At 41.1% G+C, this 12,016-nt stretch overlaps 1 protein-coding gene across 1 annotated transcript in view; it reads left to right on the top strand.

Moving 5' to 3' along the window:
• klhdc8b (kelch domain containing 8B) overlaps window positions 1-12,016 on the top strand; it is a 147,913-nt gene that overhangs the window by 96,649 nt on the left and 39,248 nt on the right. The window contains exons 3-4 of the mRNA XM_032519795.1: window positions 1,897-2,061; window positions 8,193-8,417. Of these exons, the coding sequence (XP_032375686.1) occupies window positions 1,897-2,061; window positions 8,193-8,417 (390 nt within the window). The remainder of the gene's footprint in view (window positions 1-1,896; window positions 2,062-8,192; window positions 8,418-12,016) is intronic.

Raw genomic sequence — 12,016 nt, 5'->3', positions numbered from 1 at the left:
ACACACACACACACACACACACACAAACACACAAACACACACTGCAGCAGCGTGGCAGCAATTTGGGGGTGGCAGTAGCTTAGTCTGTAGGGGGTTGGGTTAGGAACCGGAGGGTCGCTGGTTCAGGTCCCCATACGGATCAAAGTACGGAGTGTGGACTGGTAGCTGGAGAGATGCCAGTTCACCTCCTGTGCACTGCCAATGTGCTCTTGAGCAAGGCATCGAACCCCCACAGCAGCTCACTCTGATATCTCTCCATTAGTGCATGTATAGGACCTGAGCGTGTGTGTATTTCAGGCCTGTGTGTAATAACAGAGTGTACATTGTAATTTCCCCAGAGGGGATCAGTAAAGAGTATAAATGATCAAATTACATTTTTTACCTACTATGCGATTAAGTGGGGATTTAGAAGATCATCATTAATTAAAATGAGTTTTTATCAATTAAAATCAGTTTTTATCGTTTATATTTAAGTCCATCATTTTATGGTAGGAAGTACAAATGATAAAAAGTATTCGCTAGTAACTTGCAACACATTGTCATGAACGGCTTTGTGGGAGAAAATCACTCAGACCATTCAGGATACAGCTAAGTTGTTAGCACCCATTTAGAATGACACCTATACAATTATAATAATACCTTTTCATTAAGTTGCACACTAAATGTTCTTACAAGCATTCGTGGTCCCCAGAAGATGAAGCCTACTGACTTTGCTGATCACCTGGATTTTCCTCCATAAGGATATTTGTGGTTCAGAGTAAAATGTTGTTGTTTTTAAACTGCTTTATGGATTATCATGCAATGTGACAAAGACATTAGGGATCTTTGTGAAGTGGGTGATCCCAGACTTTTAAATGTAGCATATTATCAGATCAAAATTTAGATTTGACCAATACTTTGCATATACAGTATAAAGCTCCTGTTCATAGAGAGATCTTTACAGCACCAGACATGCTTGCATTGTATCTGGTGCTGCTCGACCCACTTAGCTCCCTGGGGATTTGAAGACATTCTTTTTAACAAGCCAAGGAGTATTTGAATATTTTCCTCCATCCCTGCCTCGCCCCGCCTCTCCAAGTGGATGCATTGCGACATGCTTTATAGGATGAAAGTGTCCTTGCTGCGTCATTTATTTTATGTTCAACAGTCAAATTGGATTTACTCATTCATAACTGCTAAACTGCGAGGCAATCACACTGTGTTGAGCTGCAATCCGACTGACAGATGTATTATTGCTTTATTCTTTGCAGTTTAAGTCACAGCTCTGTGTATCTGTCATCTCTCTGGGTGGCTCACCCAACTCCATCCCTCTTTCTCCCTCAGATTAAGGTTGGCACAAGTGCCAAGGCGCTTTTTAGCTATAACACTGGTATGACCTCCCTTCTCCTCTCCGCTCCTCTGCTCTCCTTTCCTCTCCTGTCCCCTCTTTGTGTTTCTTCTTTTCTCTTTCATGATCTTTTCATTCCCTCTCCAGTATTTCAGCAGTAACACCCAGTTTTGCTTGCTCAGCACTTTTCCTTTTCTTTGCCTCTCTGTATATTCTGACACTGCAGTGGTTGGGGATAGTTTGCGGTGTTCTTGTGAAAAAGTTATTCAAAGGGTCATCTGAAAGCTTCTCAGACCCGGGCAGTTGTTTGGATGACTCTGGACAGATGAGACGGATAGCAGACATGACAGATAGATCAGCAATGACAGGACAAAAGGGCACTGCGATGCATCACTTCCTCTGGCTGTTGGAGAGGTGTTAGCACCTTCATTCACCTCACATTAACATGTCAACAAGCTTGAGAGCAAATGTTTGTTGACTACATTGTTGCACCAAGGGAGTAGATTATAATACACTCTGTCAAAGCAGTTAATACACAGTGTGAGACTCTCTTTTATGTTTCTGTGCAGATGGAAAGGTGTATGCGCTGGGAGGTATGGGAACCGACACAACGCCACAGGCCCTGGTGAGGGTTTATGACGCGGAGAAGGACCAATGGCAGCCGATGACCTCCATGCCCACGCCGCGGTACGGAGCCACGCCCTTCGTAAGGGGAAATAAAATCTACGTGATGGGTAGGAAGCAAGATCTCATCATATAATTTCTCTTTTTTTGTATCTCTTTGTTGCTCAATGTTGAATTCACCAACATTGTTTCTATCCCAGTACTTCCCAGGCGTCGTCATACTCAGATTCGAGTTAAAATATGAGTCTGATACTGCTCCATTGGGCTGTGATTATGGAGCGTGTTTCAACCGAACCAAGAAATCCAGCCAATAGCCCTAACAATTTGGAAAACGCCAATGACGTTACATCCACGTTACAGGTTTACAGCATACATACAGTACATCCCTCGGCTGTACCATAAGCCAGTATAATGGATGTATTAATAGAACAAATGGTGTATTCCAACCATTAGCTATATCCATTATTACAGCTACAGGACCTCGGGAGAACCATCAAATGAGCATGTGCAGTGCATGGTGGCAGTCCTGCGGGTCTGCTTGCGTTCATCAGTACGTTACTGTTGATCATCTGTCCATCATCGTATAAAGCCCGGCCTTACAAATGGATTGGTCCTAACAGCTCTTGTTTAAACATAGCTGCTCCACAACGGATCAAGTCCAGACCAAAGTTCCTGACCTCAAATATTGTGGGCGGGGCTAAGTTTGGCTGGGATCCAGGCTATCCCCGACCTTTTATACCCAATTAAACGTGACTGCACCCTCCCAACATGTACAACATAAGATTAAGGTTAAAGGGCAACTGCAATCCTATTTTCCTATGTTTTTTGCGTCTAGGTGACTAATGGAAACAACAATCTTTGACACTGGTCTGGTATTAAGAGAGGCCGATGCTGACGGGAGTCAATAAAACAAGCTACAATATATAAGTCATGGGGCAATCATGCACGTTCTATTTACGTTCACAAAAGTGCTTGTTTTGCCAATGGCTGGCTCAAATTAAGTGTCTGACAACATTAAGGAAAGGATTTCTGAGGAAATTGTGCTTTTGTTAAAGAGTAAGATCCTTTTTTTAAACAAAAACATCCATGAAATTGCATTCGCTAAGGCCAACAGACTCCATGTAAATAAACCATAATTTTAGCATTGTAAAATGCACTTTGTTTAAAGTCGACAGAAACAAAATAAAGCTATAAAAATCAGTTTTGGGTCGTCCACTTTTCCAACAATCACAACTCTAGTTTTGGTTGAAATAAACACATTTCTGATTTACATGTGAAAAGATGTTGGCACTATACATTGCTAAAGGTTTCTGGTTACAGCGTTCTCTCTTAACTGGACCAATTTCAAAGGTTGTTGTTCCCATCAGTCATTTGCACACACATATAACGGGAAATAGGGTCCAGTTTAGAACAAAACCAAATTACCCTTTACGTGAAATATTATGGGCCCTTTCTCATCACTCAGAAAAAATAAGTAATCATCTGCTGTGCACATTTGCAAATAAATAACCGGCTTAAAATAGATAATGATGATGACATATTGGAAGCGTCTCAATCCTCAGGCTTTTTTGCTTCTGATAAACTACGTAATATGCGGACATTTGGTACAGAATTGGCCCCTGTCTATGGAAATGATCCTTAATTTAAAAACAGTCAAATTCACAATGCTCCGTGCTAATAGCCACACACAGCTACAGTGAAATTATTAGCATCTTCTGAGAATTGGTGTTATCTGAATTGAGTTTATAAGCAGTGTCCTCTACTTCAAATCATGCCATCTTCTGCCCCTCGTCAGTCACGGCCATCTTTGCAGATAGCGGTTGCAAGTCACGTGCAATTCATGGTGCTATCAGCGGTGACAATCCATGCATTGGGAATTCACCCCTCAGTGCTTATGTAGAGTAGATAAAGGGATTGTGACTGTAAGGTATAATTGTTCCAGTCTGACTTACCAACTCATGGTTTCCCTCTGTTTTAGGTTTTAGTTTCTCTCATGCAGCAAACACACCAACTGAACCATGTGTCTAGAGCTGTGCGAGTGCTGTACTGTACTGTTTTCAACATAAGCTTTTCAGCTTTGTGACTTTATCCGCCTGGCGGTTTTTAGCGCTGTGAAAAGAAGTGAGGGAAAGACAAAAAATGTGTCTCTCAGCTCTGAGGAATCTTACAATCTTTGTACAATATTGAACAGAAGGACAGAGTTGCAGCTAAAAGCTGCTCTGTAGGAGAGAAAAAGAATTGTGTTTGAAGTGCAGATCCTGTGTTTTTTTATTCCTGCAGAGCACAGTTGACATCCAGTCGTTTTCCAGCCGTGATTAGAGGTTTCTACATTTGTCATCATTGTGTCTTTTTGGAGGACTGTTACTCAGTGTTTGACCTTTGGCCTTTGGGGGAGCCATTAACTTACAACGACTTACAAAGATACATAACAGTGTATGCACTATACAGGATTTACCATACCATACCACATCACAGACAAAGTCTATAAACAAAGCGTCTTTGAGATTTCACATGAATAATGGTTAAAGTTACTCAGGCTGCCAAAGAATACCATAATGACTCCGTTTATTTAGGCCTAAGCAACGCACCCCAAGCTTCAATCCTTAACAAACAGCCATGCATATCGGCTCTTCCTGTCTCTCCACTGCTGGCTGTTCCAGTTTTATGGTAGAGAGGAGCAAGAGGAGTTAGCATTGTGACCGGCCTCTGACGAGCTGTTACCACCACCATCCTCAGCCGGAGAGGACATTATTTCTCCAGCTTCTTCTTACGTCGTCTCCCCGGTGGGAGCTGGGCTAACAGTGCTAGCAGCACGTGAATCGGTCGTGCTATAAACATCATCGCTACACAATATCTTTGTAAAACCAAAATGAATTAAACAGTTTTGTTTTCTTTTTGCCATAGCTATATGATGCTAACTGCAGAATGAATTTCAAGGACTTTGCGCGCCAATGAATGGCCTCCAACGTTTATATTTTTCTACAAATCTTTGAGTTAACCTGTAGTAAACATGAGTTGAATTTGCAGCGAAGCGCCTTGTCATGAGCCTTGATGCTCATGACAAGAAAAGAAAAAGAAAAAATCAAAGTACACTTCAAATACACGTGTTTCCCCCATAGATGGTTCCTGTCATTTTAGATTGTTTTGGGAGTTCATTTTTCTGACAAGTTTGGTTATTTGACCCCATTGATATAAGGTGAAACATCATGATTGACAGCGGGATTAGTTGAGCGGGTGTAAGTGCGGGTGTAAGACCTCCAAACCGCAACTCCACCACCTGATCCCTACTGCGCAGACTCTGGCTCCAAAATTACAAGATGGCAGTGTCCGTACACAGGATATTTTAGCTTCACTTTTGTTCTGTAGGAGGAAGTGGAGACTCATTGTCCATCTTTACAGTCGATGTGAGATACAGACATATGGTTAAACCTTTGATTCATAGTAACACCTGTCATGTCTCAAGTCTTACAAGTGAGATTTTTTGGGGTTCTTTTCCTGGCTACTTACGACAGTGAAATTAAAATCTCATGCACTATCACGTAATAAAGAAAATTAAAAAGTGAAGCTGAGTTCACATGGCCTCAGCTTTGTTTCTGACATAGCTTAGCATTAAAGGAAGTACATTCTGTTCTTTTTAAGGACTGATATGACCTCTGCAGCCCCATGCAAGTTTAGAATGGTGTCCCAGACAGCAATGTGTGTGCATCATTAGTGGAGTTGGTGAAGGAGCAGAAACACTTGTTCTCTAAAATGAAGGCCAACATAAAAACAAGATAACATGATGCAGCAAAAAAAAAAGCAGTTTACCCTAAAATGAACATCCATAACATATCTGCAGAGCATGCTGCATTACAAAGATGAGTGAATGACGCCTGGGAAATGCATGGACAGAAAAGGATGACCGGACACAACACAACACAACACACAAACAAATACACACGTGGGAGTTTAATCCCATTATATCCCATTACACACAGAGTTATGAGCGATGTGCAAACAGAATAATAATAATTATAACTGGAAACCTATTCATCTTTCCTCTTTCTCTCTCTGTCATGTTGTGTTAATGTATGAGGGGCCGTTTAAGACATTATTCATTCTGGTAATCTCACATACATTCATTCTCCCACATAATAATGTAATGCCTGCTCACTTGCTGTGCTTGAAAAGGTAATCATTCTTTGTAAATTTGTGCTGCTTCTTCTGGCATATGACGTAACTCATCAGGCTTCATACTGCTATACAATTCGTTCTGTCTGTGGGTGTGTGTGTGTGTGTGCATGTATGTGTGTGTGTGTACACACTTTGAATTAAGGATTTTGTTGCAGTGTCAGGGCTGGTAATAGGCACACGAGTACCGCTGAAAAGAGACTCACTCTGCACCTGTGTCCAGACTGAACCAACAAGATGCAATGTGATAATTAATAAGCTTTACATGTGCTGGTCAACATATTTCTAAAGTTTTGGCACAGCCAGGCTTGCTGTTCCACAGTTCAGCACTTCAGGATATATGCCCATCACTTGGATCTAGCTTCATAGATAGTGAGCGCTATCAATCTTCTTCTCTAACAGTTGGCACAAAGGAGTGTCCAATTAGATAACAGCTAACCAAAATAGCTTAAAGATGGATTTTTCCGATAGATAACATTATGCTTATATGAAAATAAAACAGTAAATGTACAGTATATTGGCTTTTTTCAGCATGTAAATGGGATTTTGTCTCTGTCAGTTAGGGTTGGGCATTAAGAACAGATTCGTACTTAGACTGTTTTCAAAAATGACGATTCCAAATGACATTCTATTTCAGTGTAATCCCTCTGTATACTGAACACAATTATATGATAATCAGCCGACCTTTCGGCACAGAATGTTTCTTTTTCTCTCACAACTCTCCGTCTCTAATGCTTCCCACTCAGTTCGACTCTTTGTCTCGCTTCTGCCATCGATCTCCACGCCACCCTGCCTACTCCAGTTGACCCTCTTCCACTTTCTTCCCACACTCCTCCACATTCTCCTCTCTTCCCTGGATTACTTTTACACAATGCCTCTGTGTCATTGTCTCACTTTCCATTTTCAGTTCCCATTCTGCCTCTTTTTTTCTTTACCGTCTGTTTCTGTATTCTTCTCTCACAGTACTTTTCCTTCTTTCACCGTCTGTTTTTTTTCTTAACCTCAACACCCCTCACACATTTTTGCTATTGCTACGTTTTTTTAAAGTACGCTTAAAGGGATAGCCGTACCAATAGAGTACTTCATTTGCTTACTTTTATTTTCTTCTACTTCATATGACACTCATTAAATGAATGGAAGCATCAGGTTGCGTAAGATACCACCCCCACTCTTCCCCATCAAATTAATTTAGCAGAAAAAACTTTTGAAAGAGAAAAATCAAATGATTTAAACGTATTAAATAACTGTACAAAAGTGTACAATGAATCATGGTTTGACTGGAGAAGTTTTGATGCTACTTGGTACTGGGTTTTGGTCGATACCTAACAAAGGCTCAAGCAAGAAAGACATGACAAAGGTATAAAAAAATAATAATTTTCTTTCAAATGTTTTGGTTACAATTAGAAAAGTGAATAAAAGTTAATATATAATATAATAAACTCAACAAAATAACCAGAAAAGAAAGGGACCAAACGTAACTAACTAAGCAATAAATAAACTATGTTGTCTAACCAAATGGTCCTGAGTTGTTAATATGCTTGTTGATGAGCCAGGTTTTCCCAGAATCCATCACCGGCGATCGCCGCCCAATGCATGCTGGTTAGATCTGTGTCTGACTTGATCCGGACTTGCTCGGACGTCATGCACACGTAGGGAAACGTTGAATTCTCTGATTCAGTTGTTTTTCTATTTAAAAAAAGATCAAATAAATCTAACTTACTTTTTATTTATTTTTTATTTTATGCCATTATAACGTTGTTTTACAGTTCAAAAGACATTTAGGAGTGATTCCTTCCTCCAGCCATGGTTGTGCTCGTTAATTTGAGATTCTAGATGAGCGTGAAAAATGAGCTCATAGTGAGTAATAATGTGACAGCAGCAAAAAAAAAAAAAAAACTCAAAAATGGCTTGGGTTTCAGGCATGGCTGTGTGTAATGACTAAATCAGTTGATCCAAAAGGTTATTACAGCATCACATTCCCAGCAGATTTTAACATAATACGCTCCGTGGACATGCCAAGCCCCGATATCATCATAAATGTGTTTTGACCCTGAATTTGAACTCCCCCCAGGTGGTCGCCAGGGAAAGATGCCGGTGACGGCGCTGGAGGCTTTTGACCTGGATATGAAGAGCTGGACACGTTACTCCTGCATCCCAAGCCGGAGGGCCTTTTCCTGCTGCGCTACCAATGAGCGAAGTCTCTTCAGCCTGGGGGGCCTCCAGCAGCCGGGGCCGCATAACTTCTACTCCAGGCCTCACTTTGTCAGTACCATGGAGGAGTATGACCTGGATCAAGGTAAGTGATGACTTACAAATATATTTAAAAGGTGCTCTAAGGGATGTCAAACGTTTTTAAGGCTACAAAATTGCATATATTTCATGTACAGCAAACATAATGTGCAAGATGCCTGTCCCCAGAAAACGAAAGAAAATGGTTTCAGGGATACTGACTGACTGAAGAACCGTTTTATCTGTTTTCACATTTTTGTTTTAATATGGAAAAATGTTTATTTATTATGGTAAAATGCATTATCCAATGATACACGGACCCATGTCTACCCACGTGTCCTGTTTCCGATCGGAGCTGGAGCCGATAAATACCCCGTAGTGAATGCCGATTGTAATCTCTCCCACTAAAGACAAAAGATAGATGACAGTGAGGTTCTTTTGTCCACTGGAAAAGGGGCTTTAGTTTATTCATGTGAATCCATGAGAACAGAGAAGCTGCTTTATATGCAGCCCGGAAGAATTGTTGCTTGGGTTTCACCCAATGTATGCAATTCTGCCCTGGAGCTCGTTGAACGGAGTGAGAACATGATCTGTTCTGTGCTCATAAACCGTCCCAAACACTGGAAGATTATGCAGTAGTTGAGTCAGATCATATCAATGCTGATGCTGATAGAGAAATTCCTTGCCTCCACCAGTTTGCACTGAAACAAACATGACTGACATGGCTTTTTGCTGAAGAGTTGTGGTTTGCATAAATCTCACTGCATAAAAGAAAACTGAACAATGCATTAATGTAATATGGGTAATATGTTGGCTGATTAGATTGAGGCAAACACAGTTGCTCTAAATCTGTGATTTATCTGAGTGATTTTAACTGTAACCCATACTCGTAGCTTGTTCTATTAGGCTGCATGTTGCTTCCCTGTCAAGGTTTAGCACCCAAAACAATGAATCATTACATTGAGAACAGGATGATTTGAGTTATGATAAGCTTTCCGTAGCCCACGTTATTTTGTAATACAATCATTGCAAAGCCTATTTCAAGCAAACAGAATGTGCCTCCATCAGATATTAGGCTGTAGTTAAGTTATTAGGAAAACATCTGATATTCCAAATGGGTTTCAGCAGCTCTGTGAAAAAGTACGGCTTTAGAGAGACAGAGGAGAGAAACGCCCCTCTTAGTGCAATGAATTGTAAATAGATTTTAGGGGATTATCGTGGTTTTCTTTCATGTTACTATGTTAGTAAGCTAAAGGGTGAATCAACACTGAGGCTTCAAGTGTGATGATGGAAAGGATCAACATAAGCAGCATGAACAGCAGCGATAACGATAGCAATATAAAAAGTATTTCTGTTGTAGTTATATTTAACAGTGAGTTTATGGATCAGTAAAATGTTATAGTGACGGATATACAGCGTAATTACTGGAGTTGTACCAATACCGATACCAGTATCGAAAATGCCTCTGATACTGCCTTAAATGCTGGTGGCGGTATCGGCAAGTGTGTGAGTCTTTGCACCAATCGGACACCACGTGATTTAGCCCCGTAGGACTGACTGTTGAATTAGATAATAAACAAAAGTTCTTAGTCCTTTTTTGTCTTTTCATCGGATCGGTACTCGGTATTGGCCAATAACGGAATCAGTGTTAGGAAGGAAAAAGTGGTAGTGGAAGATCTCTAATTGTTAGAGCAGAAACGGATTCTTCCCTTCCTGTTAACAGTTAAACTGCTTTGGCTGAAGATGGCGGCGGAGAAAGGCACACAGTTTCAGTAAGAAGCCCAGGTATGGCTGCTCTGCTGGAGCTATGGTTACCAAAGTGCCTGCCTTTGTCAAGCTCTCAAAAGTTTAATTGACAGGATATTGAGTGATGTAGAGACAAAGATGGTGCACTGACTCACTGTCATAACTGGAAACCTCTATGCAGCAGCAGCTGCAGACTCCACAGGTATGGTAACACTGCAGGTACACTGCATGTATGTTGACTGCGTTGCCAGAGAGATTAATGCGTTTTCCCATTGAACTCAAATGTTGCACATGTAACCCGTGTGTGTGTGTTTCACCCTTTTGTGATCTCTGCGTTGTGTTCTGGTGACAGATGAGACAGTACTGGATTTCTGAAGCTTTACTCTGTGTCCTCTGTGTTTTCAACAAAAAAGACAGAACGTAATGTATATCTGCTTAGCTACCCTGTCAAAAGAGCAGCAGGAATGAGATTAACATGGAACAATGGATGTCTTTTAACGTTACTCTAATATCCTGACAGGCTTGCCTAGGAAATGCCTTAGCAGCGACCTTAGCAACGGTCTCAGCTTGCTAGCGTTAGCCATCTGTCTAATCACAGAACTAATTGGAAAAACGTTAAACGGCAAATTCAAACCATTGTATGAATCACACAGGACAAATTGGACACATATAACAATACATTGGTTTGTTCACGTTCAAATTACAATTAATATCTCTGATAAACTTGTATCAACTGAGCTTAAAGGCTTTGAAGACCCACACAAGTGTTTCCAGTTAATCTGGTTGATTAGGCCTTAACCCAAGAATGTGTGGGTGTGTATAGACTGATTGATTGACATCTTTCAGCTTTGTTGCACTATTAGGGCTCTTATATCACTCTTATTGGTAGATGAAGATTTGTGACCTGATAAATTCCCATCTAAACCTTGCCCCACCTTCAACCTGAGCAGAGGTCTAATCTGCCACAACTGAAAACACCTGTGTGAGTGTCAGAGGCTTTAACTCGTCACTGACCTAGCTCCGGTCATACCAGTAACGGCTCTGACTGGAGCGTGCACGCGTAGTGACCTTTGTCAAACGCTAACCACATCCACGCACACAGTCACCCTTGAAAAACACACAGGCAGGAGGTAAAATCCACAAAATAAAATATATAATGGAAATAAGAGCATATTTTGGTAAAATACATACAGGACTACATCACCCGTTACACACACACACACGTGTTCTACTGCTTTGTATAACCTACAACACAATATCAAAGAGTGCACTAGAATATCATAATATTCATTCTTCTATAATAACTAAGTACCGTTGGCTTTTACGGGTATGGTTTTCAGCTCGGAGGGGGTCTCGGGGAAGACCCAGGACTAGGTGGAGGGATTATATCGCCAACCTGGGCTGGGAACGCCTCGGGATCCCCCAGTCGAAGCAGGTTAATGTGGCTCAGGAAAGGGAAGTTTGGGGTTCCCTGCTGGAGCCGCTGCCTCGCGACCCAATACCTGATAAGCGGACGGAGATGGATGAATGGATGGTTTTGAAGTCTTTAAAACATTGATTTTACACACCAGTTCTTATCATAAACCAGGGGAATACAAACACCACCATGCATAAAAACTGATAATGTCAATTCAGAACATGCCTACACACATTCCAATGTGTGGGCATGCAGCAAAATACTTTACGTGAGTGCACACTTGAAGGTGAGTGTGAAGTATGCAGGATGGATGAATGAAAAACGGGGGGGTGTCTACAAGACGGACAATTTGTAAAAGAGTATTTTACATCTAATAAAGCTTAGACAGAATCTTTTCAATCCCCCAGAGCTCTTAGATTGAGTCAGGCAAAGTCTCAACATATCCTCACTGAAACTGTGATGTTTCATTCAATAGATAGATGGATGGATGGATGGATGGATGG

Source organism: Etheostoma spectabile, chromosome 7, assembly GCF_008692095.1.
Source record: "Etheostoma spectabile isolate EspeVRDwgs_2016 chromosome 7, UIUC_Espe_1.0, whole genome shotgun sequence".
NCBI classification, from domain to species: domain Eukaryota; kingdom Metazoa; phylum Chordata; class Actinopteri; order Perciformes; family Percidae; genus Etheostoma; species Etheostoma spectabile.
This window is presented reverse-complemented; position numbering and strand designations above follow the sequence as displayed.